Source organism: Pongo pygmaeus, chromosome 1 (assembly GCF_028885625.2).
Source record: "Pongo pygmaeus isolate AG05252 chromosome 1, NHGRI_mPonPyg2-v2.0_pri, whole genome shotgun sequence".
Lineage (NCBI taxonomy): Eukaryota > Metazoa > Chordata > Mammalia > Primates > Hominidae > Pongo > Pongo pygmaeus.
The window spans coordinates 70,343,427-70,361,529 of NC_072373.2; the positions used below are offsets into that span (position 1 = coordinate 70,343,427).

Here is an 18,103-nt window from a genome sequence, read left to right on the forward strand (position 1 = left end):
TAAAATCTGAGGGAGAATCACTATAAATAGGGGGCCCGAGAGTAATCTATTTTCAGTATAGAACTTACCAGCTTGTTTATTTCTTCAAACAGTAATAATATTAGGTAACCTATACATGCCCTGACATATTGTTTTCTTATACAGATATTTCTTAATATAGATACATTTCTCTAAGTCTTATTTTCCATTAATTTGCCTTATACAATTAGAAATGCATATCTGCAGAAAAAATAAGCCAATAAGAAAGCATATCTATACTTACAGCAAATTCTCTATAAACTTAAAAAAGTCACCAACATTATAAAACATTACTAACATTACTAAAATAATGTTAGTAAATTCTGAAGCCAAAGGAACAGGCAAAACTCTAAACTATGCAGGGGTGCCGAAATATAAATGTGGAATCCAAAAGGCTCTCATATCCAAATAAGTCAAAGGCAGGTAACAAAATCTACCAGACCCAGGAGTAAGGTGTCAGAAACAAGAAAGCAAACACTGATGAAGCAGCAACAGGACATGGGTTGGGGAACTCCCAGGTGATTTCCTAGAATGTCTCATCATCTAGGATGTGGAGCTTGCTTTCATGGGCCAGCTGGGGCATGATCATAGGTGGTTTAGCCCATTTAAAGGGTCAGTGGCAATCGGAGCACTCCTGAAGTGGGAAATGTTTCTCATTACCACTGTGTTGGCCCATACCCATTCCAGTGTATTGGTTATTGGAATTAAGATGGCACCAAGGGTTGTTGGTCACTTTTCATACCACATATGATGGTTCCTGATCTCAGGATAGCAAATTTTGGCATGTGTAAGGAAGAAGAAGTCATGCTGGGTCAGGCATAACAGAAGCCAAAAGCAGAACAAGCAGAAGTGAACAAAAATGGGTTTTATGACTTTTCATACTTCTTTATAACACTGGTTTTTTGTCAAAGGCAGATTTTGCTTGCATATCTGGGGAGTGCCTATGGTATCTCCTATTGTTTGGTTTCCTCTGATGTCTGGCACAGGTCAATATTTAAATTTCTCATTGGCATGCCAGAGGGCTTTCAGGTCTGCTTGATGGCATGTGTTGCCTTTCAAATTAACCAACTGTTGCAGTTGGTGGGCTTGATGAGAAGGAAATAATGGCGATAAGTTGCTATAAAACTGTGTTTAGGTGAAAGGGTATAGTGGATAGTCAAAGGTAAAAATTCTTCAGAAACTGGCTAGGTGAGCTGACCCAGGTGCTGCATTCCAACTGGTTACTAATTGTGAAATGATGGCTGGAGGACAAGCTGGAGAGTACAATCTAAAACCATGATATGTTCTAGGAATAGTTTTTTTTTCCTGATAATTTAATATTAATAGAGTGGCAATAAGCTGGTAAACAGGGATAAGATGTTCCAGTTTGGCATTGGAGTCTGCCATGACCAAAATGACATGCCCCTGAGAGTGAGAGAAGTCTATGGCACACTCTATAACAATGGTGTTCCAGGGCATTTGGAGTTGACAGTGATGTGGCATTGGTGTATTCAGACCTGAATTTATTATGCAAGCAGCTAGCTTAAGGGCTGGTATACTGCAGATTGTTGGGCTCAAAATCATCAGAAATGTGCCCTATGGAGGCTTTCAAGGCCTTCCTTAGAATTTCAAGGGCCACCATGGCTCACCAGTAGTGTTACGATGCAACGGGGGCTCTGCAGTTTGGACTCTCCTATCTAGAAGGCTCAGCAGGTCATTCTGCCAATACCCCTGCATTCCACATCCTTGGGGACCATGTCTGGATGGCTCTGAGTAAGTATGCATCTCCTTGATGAACTGTTCCTGGCCACTACAATGTTCTTTGGCAGAGAGTCTATTGGAATTATGAGGTTCCAATAATTCCGGCTTTTGCACAGTAGCTGAGCTGAGCATTAAGTAAAGGATATGGAAGCCAAATCCTTTTAAAGAGAGGTCATCAACACACTTCCAACGGCTTCTTCTGGGCTTGGAAAGACATTACGGCACTATAGCTGGGAGCTTGGGGTCTGCTCTCTCAGACATATTAGAATTGATTCAGGCTCTACCATTTACTAACTGTTTAACCTTGGGCATATTACTAATCCTGTGTATAAATGGGGATAAAAGTAGGATCCACCTCACAGAGTTGTGATTATAAGATAATGCATATGATATGCTTAGCACAATGCTTGCACAAGGCAAATGCTTAATAAATAATGGTGATTACTATTATTCTGGTTTTACCTCAGTAGCAATAAATGACAGCCATCAGGCTGCATCCAAATAAGAGCCTGCTGGCCCCTCCACATGTTGCCTCCATGTGTCAAAGGCAGCCCCGATGGCCAGTAGTGCCTGCTCCCAGGGTGGTGGTTCTAGGACAGAACCAGCTTTAGAACTTGCACATATGGTCTCCTGTTTTTGATTCCCACCATGATATAACAAGCATTTGTTTCAAAGTGCACAGCTGTTCAGGATCATAGCAGAGCAAAAACAGGACAGAAAAGTTTTTCCTCTTGGTGGGCAATAGTTACAGCCAAAACTCAGACAATCCCCCTTTCTTTCTTTCTTGCCTGTGTTTGACTGTTTGGATGGCCAGAGTGGAAAATGAGAGATGAATTACCAGTAGTACCTTGTGAACTCCAAGATCTGTCAGACTTCTGGGTAGGGGGTAGGGATGGGGACATTTTGCCTTCTAAAAATCAGTTTGCCTTGGCAAGACAGATCATGGAAACTCTTAATCTTCAGACTTTCAAAAGTGTTTCTCAAGCTGGCCTAGAGGTAGCCTAAAGTATAACTCTGCCAGGTCAGGTGCTCGTGGGACCCAAACCTTGCAAATACCAGAGGATGCCCTCCAAACCGACAGAAGCCACTGCAGTCTTACAGGTGCCCTTTCATTGGACATTTAAGAATAGAAGCATTGTCCTGGCAGAATGGTACATTGCTGTATAATGGGACTGCTTAGGGAACTTCTGGAAGGCTGCCTTACATGTTCTTTGTTGCACCATTTTAGACAAGCTACACTTCTCAAAAACCTGCACTCTGCATAGTTCATCTTTGAGGTCAGAGGGATTTGTAGGCTTGCTTAGCAATCCTGAATGGGAGATTGCCTTGAGGCTGTGGCAGACCTGGCTAGAATGAGCTCTCCATTTTTCTGAGGCAGTGATGGAAGTCCTGATGAACCCTAGACACAGCTTCATATCAATATAGCTACAGAATGCCTCAGCCTCGGGCTCACCTAGCAAGCACTGCAGTTTTGCAGGTATGCAGGGCCTACGCAGCAGGGCTACAGCAGTTTCATTCCTAATTTTAGAGAAACTCCTCTGCTTCCTGTGGGGAAATACTTGCTGATAGATGGATACTTATTTGATTCCAGGAATACCCAGACAGTGATCTAGAGCTTTGGGGCCTGCAAGCAGAATTTCCAGCAGGCTTTTAAAGTGAAATGCTAGATATGTTTCCCAAGTAGTATCTGGGTCATTGACTTCCAGCTAGGAAAGGCCAAGGACAAGAGGAAAGTGCAGTCACTGAATGCTACAAGGTAGCAGACAAGTGACCTGACCATAGTCAAGTCAGTGAGACAATTGTGTGAGGGGGACCAGATCTCTCAGGGGAGAATCTCCTGGAGCCCACGTGCACTGAGTTGCTGTGGGTATGTGGTGAAGAGCCAGGCCTGGTGGTTGAGGGGGACTGTCCACTAAACTTTCTAAGATCCTTAAGTACACTGTGGTATGCACTCCCAAAACAGTACCAACTCGGCACTACAGGACATGGAACATGTCGCCACTGGGATTGGGGGCTGGGACACAGAGGAGTGTGATGAGGCTAACCAGTTTCCTCTCTCTGAAGGGCCAGAGCAGCCTTCTAGAAAAATGGACAGCATGGCGCGGTCTAGACGTCTGAGCACAGAATGGCCAGTCTCCCATATGCAAGCACAACAGCCTCACTCGGCAGCCTGACTGCCAGTGATGAGCAGTAGAAGTTCCTCCCTCCACTCTGCTTGGGAGACCACTTCAGGGACACCCTGAGAAGGTGTGGCAGGGTCTCAAGGACTATCTAAACCTTCCCACAAAGAAGTTACTTGGGAGAGTGGAACTGGCCAGGCTAACTTGCAGAGAGCAGCAGTGCAGGTGCCCTCCCTGGGGCATACTTTTTTTTTTTTAACCACCTAACACTCATTATGCCTTCCTAACCCCACCCTGATTTCCTTTCCCCATAGTGTGTCCCATCTTAGTGGAACAGCACCACAAGGCGTCCTTCCTTCACTGTAAGGAAGCCAGAGAGACCTCTGAAGTCTTCTCGCCATCCCTGGTTCATCCATGGGAAGGTTTGTGACCACAGGGTAGCCTTTCTCTCTCTTGGGACTTCGAGACTTTGGCAGAATAATGTGAGGATGAAATAAATGATTGGTGTTTGTTTGGTGGTAGCACTGGAACAGATGGTGAAGGAACTATTATGCCTGATCTAAAGATAGCTGGTTCCTGTCTGTTCCCAGCCTAGTTCTTTAAAACTTCCCTTCAAATCCTTGAACCCCCCAACATCCTTTCCATACATTATCTTTCTTCATGGGCTTGCAAGAGTAGGTGGCTTGTAACAAAACCACCTCAGCTAATGTGGGTCCATGATGCCAATCACCTCATTCTAATTGTAGTGGCAGCAGATATAACTCTGGGATTTAGAGACTAAGCCTTCTACACAAATGACATGGTATTTGGCACATTCTAAGGGACAAGGCTCATGTTCAGGGATGGGGCCTACTGATCTGTATGGAAATGACAACTCATGCCTGCAAAATGGAAAATCAATAAAAATTATTCTGCGATCTCACAAAAAGTTCCCAAATTTTCTAGAGCTATCCAGGAATTTCTCTGGGAAGGAGCAAAGATAAGGCTGGCTCCGCTCTGTCAGGCAGCAGCTGTAATCATGAGCCAACAGCTTCAGCTCATCTGTCATTTGGGCCAGGAGCACTGCCAAGTTTCTAAAGAATTTCATGTCTTCTTTTCCCAGAGGTAAAGAGTGGAACTGACCAGACTCCATCTAGTAGTCTTAGGCATATACTAAGGAATGTTGAAACCCATGCCTCACACAGTTTAATGATGGCCAAAGACAGGCCTGGCCAGGGTTGGCTTAAATAAAGATGGGGACTCTAGAGTTGGGATTTCTGAGGCTGGAAGAACAGGTAAAGGTCTAAAATTCTAGGAGATAAACCCAAAGAAACACCAAATATGTGGAGTCAATGCAGGTGTAGAAAGCTTGCCACAGGTGTTCAGAGATAAGAGCAAAGGCAAGTGAGCCAGGAGCAGTGAGGCAGCAGGGAGCCCTTGCTGAGTGACTGCCCGGAACATCCAGTTGTCACTTGCAACTGATTTTTGCAGGTTAGTCCATCTCTTGTGCCTAGATGGATTCAGAGTCATGAACAGAGCAGACAAAAGAGACAGTAAAAGCAAGAAATATAGATTCTGGGTGAATCTTCAGCAACACAGGCCCCTATGAAGGAAACCATCTGAGCAATGGCCTGGTGGCCCTTCACTACTGTGAAACAGTCTAGACATGAGTCCAGTGAGCTGGGGGCTCTGACACCAATCAGCTCTGTGACCGTGTCTTATAATCATTGGGCCTCAGTTTTATCTTCTGAGAATATCTCCTCCACCTACTTTGTAGGGTTATTGCAAAGATCAGATACATCATAAAAATGTCAGAAATCATAAGAAATCTGAAAATGCTGCAGAAACCTAAGAGCATCGTCAAGATTTTCTCTCTTCTCTCTCTTTTTTTTTTTTTTTTTTGAGATGGAGTCTTGCTCTGTTGCCCAGGTTGGAGTGCAGTGGCGCGATCTCAGCTCACTGCAACCTCCACCTCCTGGGTTCAAGCGATTCTCATGCCTCAGCCTCCTGAGTAAGCTGGGACTACAGGTGCACACCACCATGCCTGGCTAATTTTTGTGTTTTAGTAGAGACGGGGTTTTGCCATGCTGGCGAGTCTGGTCTCGAAGTCTTCACCTCAAGTGATCCTCCCACCTTGGCCTCCCAAAGTGCTGGGATTACAGGCGTGAACCACCGTGCCCAGCCTAGATCTTCTCTTTTAAATTGAAAAACTAATGTTTTTTTATTTACCAGTCTTGTCTGCAGAGTTCAAAGTTTTCAAAAAGCATTATTTTCTTGAGAGAAACTGACATTTCACAGACCTCTGTTAGGAAATCAATTGAAGAGGCCAGCAAACTTGCTATTTTTAATGTGGGAAGTGAGCTAATGCACCTGACTCCCTACAGCCATCGCTGTGACTTAAAGAGAAAATGCTCTTCGGTTGTAGGTTATGGCTTTTCTAGTGGCTGTTACAAAGGGAGTCCCTCCAACTGAGCCACATCAGCTCTAAAACACAGTGATATCTGGGGTGTGTTCAGTGGATAGAGCCATTGTGAACCCCAGAGCTCTGTGGACACTAATTGGGTTTCGTTTTGTCATTGAATTTAGTCTGGATTCCGGATTTAATGTTGAGAGCACCGTCCTTGCATGGTACCTCTAAAAAGACAAAAACAGCTAGAATATTGTAGCAATAATATCTTATATTTACTAAGGGTTTTTAATTTTACAAAGCAGTTTTACATTTTTTCTGCCTGGGTAACCCTCAAGCTACAAATAAGCTATGCGCCACAAATTTGACTCTAAATTGGTTATTGCCATTCAGAATGCATTTCCCCAGTTCAAGTGTGGTCAGTTAACTGTTTGAGTTCTGGGTCCTGGGGCAGGACACAATGTGGTCAAGGAGTGAAGAAGAGAAAGAAGAAGAACATCTCCTCCTTCCTTCTTGTACACATCCGAAGCTTGGTGAAAAAAAATTCAAATGGAAACAGTCTTCAGAATCTTCCTTTAACCATTCCTGAGCCCTTCTGTTGTCTCCCCAACCCTTTCTTTCCAGGCTCCTGTGCACAGACCTTACACAAACTCCATCCCTGGGATGGTGCAGAAGGCCTCTGGCCATCAAGCCTGCTCCCCCCAACATGTACGTGAAAAACAGCCCTGTGACACTGCTTCCCAATTTGAATCCTTCAGACTGGCTGCTGCCATCTCCATCCTACATGTGGTTGCCTTTGTATTACTGTTTGCACTTTGTACTACTGTTAGTGTAACTTCTCCACACCCAACTGTAGACCCCACTGAGATCAAGGACTAAGCCATAGTCATCTTTGCAAACTTCCCTCTTGATTCCTTTTTCAGTCACAGCTCAGAGCACAGTGATTTGCTAATTATTAAAAATATTGACATAAAAATAAAAATAAATATATCCCCTACTCTGTCCAGGTCTTCTCTTTACTCAGCATTCACAAGGCTCCTGCCATTACCACAATATAATTTTCTATTCCTTCACTGCACAACCCTCAGGAAAAAAGTGATTTTATTGCACTAACATATATAAATATAGCAGTGCCAGATTGCTCCAGAGGTATCTGCATTTTTTTCAAGGGGCTACCTGCTAACTCTAAGGGTGGATTTAACCTATGGATTTTCCGGAGACTCTGTTTAGGTCCCTTGCAGGGCACAGGGACTGCCGTGAGTAGGAGGCAGCTCTCCTCAGCTTTGCAAGGCATCTCATCCTCCACTTCAGAGCCCCCTGGCAACGATTTTGCTGGTGGTTTCTGGAAGGAGGGGGAAGGGTGGCTGGGCGTCTGTGTAAATTACTGTTTGCAGGCTGGGGACTAACTTTATGTAGCTATTCTCTACCTTAAATAATTAAAACTTCTCAGTTCTGGATTTAACCGAATCCTCAAGACCTTCGTGGGAATGGACAAAACTAAAGTCCTACATTCCATATTGAGGTAATCTCTCCAGTTTAACAAGTTGGCCTTTTGGATGGTTTGCTTATTTATCTTCCTAAATCTAGAAAAGGTCTAGTTTGCAAATTATCAGGATAAAAGTATATTCAGAATATAAGAAGATGAAATTTTAAAAATTCATGAAAACTCTCTCACATACATTCAAACCTAAAACTAAAGGACTGATTGTCAGACTTGTAATAAATGACATTTTCACCAGTTCAGAGTTGAAAGGAGTAGAAAAAATGAATTCACACTCTATAGGGTTAATGTCCCTGTACCTAGGGCCAGGGGCTGTGAGCGGTTGGCTAACTTCACTGCTTTTGCTGAGGGGTAGGTGGAGATAGGAGTGACAGAGAAAAACGGAAAGTAGATGTCTTTCCAGTACTATCCTTTGCACCAGGAACTGTCCTGGGAACAGACCACAGGTTGGAGACGAAAGCAAAAATAAAAAAATAGCCTCTAATATTAGAAATATTGAGAACTGCTTGTGGGCATATTTGCAGCACTAATTAGAAATAAGAAAATGAACAGTTAAATTCCTCTCCCTATAACATAAAGTAGCTTTAAAAATCATATGAAGTCAAACACATACCAAAAAATAAAGATAAAACTTCCTACAAACCTCTATGACGCAGAGACAATGTCTGTCAATATTTGGGCATATTTCTTTCTGGTCTTTTTTCTGCCTTTAAAAAATGATGTCATATCCTGTTTCTTGCATTTGATATTTAACATAAAATAAATATAACATCAAAATGATGTCATATCCTGTTTCTTGCATTTGATAGTTAACATAAAAATGTCCCATGTCACTAAAAACTCCTTTAAACACCGTTTTAATAGTTGTGTAATATTTATGTATATTAATACAGCATGATTTATTTAATCTTTCATGATTGAACAGGTAGGTTGTTTCTATTTTTCCTATTATACACAATGATACACTGAACGACTTTGTATATTGATTTTGTGTATTTAGGATTATTAAGATTCTCACATGTGAAATTATTATGCATATATTAACATGCATATATTATTATGCATATCATCATGCATATATTATGCATATTATCACACATATTATGCATATTATCATGCATATATTATTATGCATATATTAACATGCATATAGTATAAATATATGCATGTTTTAAAGGGATATCCATACATACTATCAAATTATTTTCTAAAATGGTTGTATGTGTTTGTCTACTCACAAGTATTATCTGTATAACTATTATATGTTGCCACTTCTAATCAGCATTGTGTTCTTTTACTAAAAACAAAAAAAAACAGATTTTCCAGCAAGATGGCCAAATAGGAACAGCTCCGGTCTGCAGCTCCCAGTAAGATCGACACAGAAGACAGGTGATTTCTGCATTTCCAACTGAGGTACCTGGTTCATCTCACTGGGACTGGCTGGACAGTGGGTGCAGGCCATGGAGGGTGAGCTGAAGCAGGGCACGGTGTTGCCTCATCCAGGAAGCGCAAGCGGTCGGGGTATTTCCCTTTCCTAGCCAAGGGAAGCCATGAGAAACTGTACCAGGTGCAACAGTACACTCTTGCCAAAATACTATGCTTTTCCCATGGTCTTCGCAACCCGCAGACCGGGAGATTCCCTCCGGTGCCTGGCTCAGTGGGTCCCCAACCCACGGAGCCCAGCAAGCTAAGATCCACTGGCTTGAAATTCTTGCTGCTAGGGCAGCAGTCTGAGATAGACCTGGGATACTGGAGCTTGGTGGGGGGAGGGGCGTTCGCTATTGCTGAGGCTTGAGTAGGTGGTTTTATGCTCACAGTGTAAACAAACCCATTGAGAAGCTCAAATCAGGTGGAGCCCACCGCAGCTCAGTGAGGCCAGCCGCCTCTCTAGATTCCACCTCTGTGGGCAGGGCATATCTGAACAAAAGGCAGCAGCCCAAGTCAGGGACTTATAGAAAAAAGCCTCATCTCCCTGGGACAGAGCACCTGAGGGAAGGGCAGCGGTGGGCACAGCTTCAGCAGACTTAAATGTCCCTGCCTAACAGCTCTGAAGAGAGCAGTGGTTCTCCCAGCATGGCGATCGAGCTCTGATAACAGACAGACTGCCTCCTCAAGTGGGTCCCTGACCCCCGTGTAGCCTGACTGGGAGAAACCTCCCAGTTGGGGCCAGCAGACACCCCATACAGGAGAGCACTGGCTGGCATCTGGCAGGTGCCCCTCTGGGACGAAGCATCCAGAGGAAGGATCGGGCAGCAATATTTGCTGCTGTGCAGCATCTGCTGATGATACCTAGGCAAACAGGGTCTGGAGTGGACCCCCAGCAAACTCCAACAGACTTGCAGCTGAGGGACCTGTTAGAAGGAAAGCTAACAAACAGAAAGGAATAGCATCAACATCAAAAAAAAGGACATCCACACCAAAACCCCATCCATAGGTCACCAACATCAAAGACAAAATGTAGATAAAACCACAAAGATGGGGAGAAACCAGCGCAGAAAGGCTGAAAATTCCAAAAACCAGAACGCTTCTTATCCTCCAAAGGATCACAACTCCTCACCAGCAAGGGAACAAAACTGGATGGAGAATGAGTTTGATGAGTTGACAGAAGTAGGCTTCAGAAGGTGGGTAGTAACAACCATCTCCGAGCTAAAGGAGCATGTTCTAACCCATCTCAAGGAAGCTAAAAACCTTGAAAAAAGGTTAGATGAATGGCTAACTAGAACAACCAGGGTAGAGAAGAACATAAATGACCTGATGGAGCTGAAAAACACAGCATGAGAACTTTGTGAAGCATACACAAGCTTCAGTAGCCAATTAGATCAAGCAGAAGAAAGGATATCAGTGATTGAAGATCAAATTAATGAAATAAAGAGAGAAGAAAAGATTAGAGAAAAAAGAGTGAAAAGAAATGAACAAAGCCTCCAAGAAATATGGGACTATGTGAAAAGACCAAATCTACATTTGATTGGTGTACCTGAAAGTGACGGGGAGAATGGAATCAAGTTAGAAAACACTCTTCAGGATATTATCCAGGAGAACTTCCCCACCCTAGCAAGGCAGGCCAACATTCAGATTCAGGAAATACAGAGAACATCACAAAGATATTCCTTGAGAAGAGCAACCCCAAGACACATATTTTCAGATTCACCAAGATTGAAATGAAGGAAAAAATATTAAGGGCAGCCAGAGAGAAAGGTTGGGTTACCCACAAAGGGAAGCCCATCAGACTAACAGCGGATCTGTCAGCAGAAACCCTACAAGCCAGAATAGAGTGGGGGCCAATATTCAACATTCTTAAAGAAAAGAATTTTCAACCCAGAATTTCATATCCAGCCAAACTAAGCTTCATAAGTGAAGGAGAAATAAAATCCTTTACAGACAAGCAAATGCTGAGAAATTTTGTTTCCACCAGGTCTGCCTTACAAGAGCTCCTGAAGGAAGCACTAAACATGGAAAGAGACAATCGGTACCAGTCACTGAAAAATTATGCCAAATTGGAAAGACCATCAACACTATGAAGAAACTGCATCAACTAATGGGCAAAATAACCAGCTAGCATCATAATGACAGGATCAAATTCACATACAACAATATTCACGTTAAATTGTAAATGGGCTAAATGTCCCAATTAAAAGATACAGACTGGCAAATTGGATAAAGAGTCAAGACCCATCGGTGTGCTGTATTCAGGAGACCCATCTCCTGTGCAAAGACACACACAGGCTCAAAATAAAGGGATGAAGGAAGATCTACCAAGCAAATGGAAAATGAAAAAAAAGCAGGGGTTGAAATCCCAGTATCTGATAAAACAGACTTTAAACCAACAAAGATCAAAAGAGACAAAGGCCATTACATAATGGTAAAGAGATCAACGCAACAACAAGAGCTAACTCTCCTAAATATATATGCACCCAATACAGGAGCACCCAGATTCAGAAAGCAAGTTCTTAGAGACCTACAAAGAGACTTAGACTCCCACACAATAATAGTGGGAGACTTTAACACCCCACTGTTAATATGAGACAGATCAATGAGATAGTAAATTAACAAGGATATCCAGGACTTGAACTCAGCTCTGGACCAAGTAGACCTAATAGACATCTACAGAATTCTCCACCCCAAATCAACAGAATATACATTCTTCTCAGCACCACATCACACTTATTCTAAAATTGACCACACAATTGGAAGTAAAACACTCCTCAGCAAATATAAAAGAGCAGAAATCACAACAAACTGTCTCTCAGACCACAGTGCAATCAAACTAGAACTCAGGATTAAGAAACTCACTCAAAACCGCACAACAACATGGAAACTGAACAACCTGCTCCTGAATGACTACTGGGTAAACAACAAAATGAGGGCAGAAATAAAGATGTTCTTTGAAGCCAATGAGAATGAAGATACAACATACCAGAATCTCTGGGACACATTTAAAGCAGTGCGTAGAGGGAAATTTATATCACTAAATGCTCACAAGAGAAAGCAGGAAAGATCTAACATTGACACCCTAACATCACAATTAAAAGAAGTAGAGAAGCAAGAGCAAACAAATTCAAAAGCTAGCAGAAGACAGAAATAACAAAGATCAGAGCAGAACTGAAGGAGATAGAGACACAAAAAACCCTTCAAAAAATCAATGAATCCAGGAGCTGGTTTCATGAAAAGATTAACAAAATAGATAGACTGCTAGCAAGACTAACAAAGAAGAAAAGAGAGAAGATTCAAATAGATGCAATAAAAAATGATAAAGGGGATATCACTGCCAATCCCACAGAAATACAAACTACCATGAGAGAATACTATAAACATCTCTATGCAAATAAACTAGAAAATCTAGAAGAAATGGATAAATTCCTGGACACATACACCCTCCCAAGACTAAACCAGAAAGAAGTCAAATCTCTGAATAGACCAATAACAGGTGGTGAAATTGAGCCAATAATTAATAGCCTACCAACCAAAAAAAGTCCAGGACCAGACGGATTCACAGCCAAATTCTACCAGAGGTATAAAGAGGAGCAGGTACCATTCCTTCTAAAACTATTCCGATTAATTAAAAAAAGGGAATCCTCCCTAACTTATTTTATGATGCCAGCATCATCCTGATACCAAAATCTGGCAGAGACACAACAAAAAAAGAGAATTTTTGACCAATATCCCTAATGAACATTGATGAGAAAATCCTCAATAAAATACTGGCAAATCAAATCCAGCAGCACATCAGAAAGCTTATCCACCACAATCAAGTTGGCTTCATCCCTGGGATGCAAGGCTGGTTCAGCATATGCAAATCAATAAACGTAATCCATCACATAAACAGAACCAATGACAAAAACCACATGATTATCTCAACAGATGCAGAAAAGGCCTTCAACAACAGCCCTTCATGCTAAAAACTCTCAATAAACTAGGTGATGATGGAACGTATCTCAAGATAATAAGAGCTATTTATGACAAACCCACAGCCAATATCATACAGGATGGGCAAAAACTGGAAGCATTCCCAGTGCAAGACAAGGATGCCCTTTCTCACCACTCCTATTCAACATAGTGTTGGAAGTTCTGGCCAGGGCAATCAGGCAAGAGAAAGAAATAAAGGGTATTCATTGGAAAAGAGGAAGTCAAATTGCCTCTGTTTGCAGATGACATGATTGTATATTTAGAAAACCCCATCGTCTCAGCCCAAAATCTCCTTAAGCTGATAAGCAACTTCAGCAAAGTCTCAGGATCAAAATCAATGTACAAAAATCACAAGCATTCCATGCTATACACCAATAACAGACAAACAGCCAAATCATGAATGAACTCCCATTTACAATTGCTACAAAGAGAATAAAATACCTAGGAATACAACTTACAAGGGATGTGAAGGACCTCTTCAAGGAGAACTACAAACCGCTGCTCAACAAAATAAAAGAGGACACAAACAAATGGAAGAACATTCCATGCTCATGGATAGGAAGAATCAATATCGTGAAAATGGCCATACTGCCCAAGGTAATTTATAGATTCAACACTATCCCCACCAAGTTGCCACTGACTTTCTTCACAGAATCGGAAAAACCTATTTTAAATTTCATATGGAACCAAAAAAGAGCCCATAGAGCCAAGACAAGCCTAAGCAAAAAGAACAAAGCTGGAGGCATCACGCTACCTGACTTCAAACTGTACTACAAGGCTACAGTAACCAAAACAGCATGGTACTGGTACAAAAACAGATATATAGACCAATGGAACAGAACAGAGGCCTCCGAAATAACATCACACATCTACAACCATCTGATCTTTGACAAACCTGACAAAAGCAATGGAGAAAGGATTCCCTATTTAATAAATGGTGCTGGGAAAACTAGCCAGACTTATGCAGAAAGCTGAAACTGGATCTCTTCCTTACACCTTATATAAAAATTAACTCAAGATAGATTAAAGACTTAAATGTAAGACCTAAAACCATAAAAACCCTAGAAGAAAACCTAGGCAATACCATTCACGACATAGGCATGGGCAAAGACTTCATGACTAAAACACCAAAAGCAATAGCAACAAAAGCCAAAATAGACAAATGGGATCTAATTAAACTAAAGAGCTTCTACACAGCAAAAGAAACTATCAGCAGAGTGAACAGACAACCCGCAGATTGGGAGAAAATTTTTGCAATCTATCCATCTGACAAAGGGTTAATATCCAGAATCTACAAAGAACTTCAACAAATTTACAAGAAAAAAACAAACAACACCATCAAAAAGTGGGCAAAGGATATGAACAGACACTTCTAAAAAGAAGACATTTATGCAGCCAACAGACATATGAAAAATGCTCATTATCACTGGTCATCAGAGAAATGCAAATCAAAACCACAATGAGATGCCATCTCACGCCAGTTAGAATGGTGATCATTAAAAAGTCAGGAAACAACAGATGCTAGAGAGGATGTGGAGAAATAGGAATGCTTTTACACTGTTGGTGGGAGTGTAGTTTAGTTCAACCATTGTGGAAGACAGTGTGGCAACTCCTCAAGGATCTAGAACTAGAATTACCATTTGACCCAGCAATCCCATTACTGGGTATATACCCAAAGGATGATAAATCATGCTACTATAAAGACACATGTACACGTATGTTTATTGTGGCACTATTCACAATAGCAAAAACTTGGAACCAACTCAAATGTCCATCAATGATAGACTGGATAAAGAAAATGTGGCACATATACACCATGGAATACTATGCAGCCATAAAAAAGGATGAGTTCATGTCCTTTGTAGGGACACAGATGAAGCTGGAAACCATCATTATCAACAAACTATCACAAGGACAGAAAACCAAACACCGCATGTTCTCACTCACAAGTGGGAGTTGAACAATGAGAACACATGGACACAGGGAGGGGAACATCACACATCGGGGCCTGTCAGGGGGTGGGGGGCTGAGGGAGGGATAGCATTAGGAGAAATACCTAATGTAAATGATGAGTTGATGGGTGCAGCACACCAACATGGCACATGTATACCTATGTACCAAACCTGCACGTTGTACACATGTTCCCCAGAACTTAAAGTATAATAAAAAAATAAAAAAAAACCTTTGCCAGTTTTGTAAATAAAAATTGTATCTGAGTGACTTTATTCATTCACGATTGTTATTCATTTGGTTTTCCTTTTTGTGAGTTGTCCGAATAAGATGGTTATGTGATTAAAATATGCACGTTCCTATGAGAAGTATAAACTAGTAGAATAGCACCAAACATATTAATGTTCTTCTACAATATTTGTGGCCCAGTCAAATTTTCTTTCATAAATACAACCTAAATAAAGCAAAATACGAAGCAATCCTTACCTTTCTTTGGAGATTTTGAGGAATTTTCTGCTGACCTGACTTCTTCTTGTTCTTCTTGTTCTTTTACTTCTCTTTCATCTTCATTTTCTTTCTCTTCTTCAGACTCCTTTCTTGATGTCATGACTAATTCCTCTAGATCTTTATTTTTTATAAGGGTATGATGAAGTTTCTCATATGCATCTTCAAACTTCTCCTCTGCCTGTCTGGCTCTGTTTTCAACCTCCCTGATATGGAAGAGAAACACAGCAAAATAGAAAGGGTTGAAAAAGTATTTTTGATTTAGAAACTCATTTTCTAAAGAGGCAGTGAGATTAGATGAATGTGTCTGAAGGGTAGAAATAAGGGAAGCAACAGCATCAATGATTAACTGAGAACTGGGGACCCAGGAGCGACTCTGAATGCTAATGTCAGAGCAGAAATCAGGCTGCTATTTAAGAATATATTTATCATTTCTTAGTAAAATCTGATTTGGGGTATCTGGAATTCTCCATCAATGGCCAGGGAACTCCCTTTCAAGAGTTAATTTTGGCTTCTCTTAATTGATGTGATCCAACAAACTAAATTCAACAGTCACTTCTTTTCTAGCACCTCTAAAACCAAATTTTTACAATCAAAGAAACCAGCTTGAGATGTGCTTCTTAGCTACTACAGCACGTTATATGTCTACACAGCTACACTCTTCTCCTGGCATCCCCAGCCATCTTAACTATATCGCCCTTTCTACTCTGAGTTATGTAACATTCTTTCCCAAGCACAATAGTTTCTCCTAGTTTCGTCTATTTCCCTAAGTCATCTCTTAGAAACAAACATTGAATTGGATCACTCTAACACACACAAATAGTTTGACTTCCTCTATCTTTCCACTGTAGTTAAGAATGGATGTTCCCACGAGGGCAGTGTAGTTTACTGCCTCTAGCAGAACATGTGGAGATACACATCCCCCTAATGAGGATAAAGAAAGCAGGAGAGCCAAAGAGAAGCCAAAAAATGTGAATTTCTCTCAAACCTTCTGGCCAGCCATTTTCATCCTCTTACCATTGTGTTGACTCATACTTACAGTAACTTCTCCTGCATATGTTCAATTACAGCCATTGCTTCAAGATATTTTTGGGCCAATGTACCTTGCTTAGCTGATTCTCTCTGACAGAGGAAATATGAGATATGAATGAACTGATAGTCTCAACAATTAGTATTCTACTTTTTCAGGATGTTCTGGATCAAACCTTCCAGAATATTCTTTGTCTACTACCCATATCTATCTAATAGACAGTTAAGCATACCCTTAATACCAAAAAAAAAAAAAAAAAAAAAAAAATAGGGATTGTCTGTGGCCAAATAGCATAGAAGCTTCCAAATTATTCGTGCTACAGGTGAATAAGAATTTGATTTGAATTGTAAAGAAGCAGGGGAAACAGTAACAACAAAAACAAACAGAGAAATAAAAAAAGATTTAAAAAATAAAGAGAAGGGTCAACATGTTTCTTTATAAGTCAAGTTAAAGATCAAGGAAGCTAACTTGTATATCTGTCTTACTAATAATTCACTTCACTAAGAATATAACATTGCAAAATCCAATGAAGTCTTTAAATTCCTTTAGGGGACTTCATAAATATCAGTTAAAGATGTAGATCTTGCCAGGAAAAGAAAATATAGAAAAAAGATAACCTCTTTTATTTTGAGTCTATATAAGAGGAAGGTGAGAGAGGAAATTTAGAGGACAAGAGCTATAAGCATATTTTTAATTGAACATTAACATTTTCCCAGAACAGTGTACTTTTAAAGTCTCATTTATCCATGTCTCCCAAGCAGTGTCAAGTACAAGGTAAAGTCTACATTATAGACGGAAGGAGAGATAGAAGAGGGTGGACAGCCTGCCACAATCACAGCATGATCCAGTGGGCTAAAGCAAGCCTGCATCTAAGTCTCTCATCCTCACTCACACATCCCATCATACCACTATACCTTTTTCTAAAAGAGAAAAGAAACTGTGTTAGTCTCTTCACTATTTATTTATTTATTCTTTTTCTTTTATAGAGACTGGATTGGCACAATCATAGCTCACTGCAGCCTTGACCTCCCAGGCTCAAGCAATCTTCCTACCTCAGCCTCCCAAGTGGCTGGGACTACAGGTGCACACCACCATGCCCAGCCAATTTTTAATTTTTTCAGGTAGAGATTGGGTCTTGCTATGTTGCCCAGGCTGGTCTTGAACTCTTGGCCTCAAGTGATCCTCCTGCCTCAGCCTCCCAGGTGCTGAGATCATAGGCACTGGCCACCACACTTGGCCAACTTCTTCACTTTTATGCTAGATGTTAGACTCTTATTTTCTCTGTCACATATTTTTCTCTTTCTGTTTTGTTGCTTCTTTTGGGTAACTTGTTTGGAAACTACATCATTTTTATGTATGAAATGATAAAATGTTTGGAAATTTTATCCAAATGATAAAATGTTTGGAAACACTATCATTTTTCACCCTGAACCTAAGGTATGTGATGTGGC

General features: G+C 41.1%; 1 protein-coding gene across 5 annotated transcripts in view; it reads right to left on the reverse strand.

Annotated features, from left to right (window-relative positions):
- AXDND1 (axonemal dynein light chain domain containing 1) overlaps nucleotides 1-18,103 on the reverse strand; it is a 198,229-nt gene that overhangs the window by 4,285 nt on the left and 175,841 nt on the right. For 3 of the 5 annotated variants that reach the window (XM_054456929.2, XM_063652449.1, XM_063652414.1), the window contains 3 exons: nucleotides 16,662-16,744; nucleotides 15,605-15,828; nucleotides 9,183-9,299 (listed from right to left, as the gene is read on the reverse strand). In XM_054456929.2, coding sequence (XP_054312904.1) covers nucleotides 9,193-9,299; nucleotides 15,605-15,828; nucleotides 16,662-16,744 — 414 coding nt within the window. In that variant the 3' untranslated portion in view covers nucleotides 9,183-9,192. The remainder of the gene's footprint in view (nucleotides 1-9,182; nucleotides 9,300-15,604; nucleotides 15,829-16,661; nucleotides 16,745-18,103) is intronic. The other 2 variants (XM_054457015.2, XM_054457100.1) reach the window with 1 other exon arrangement.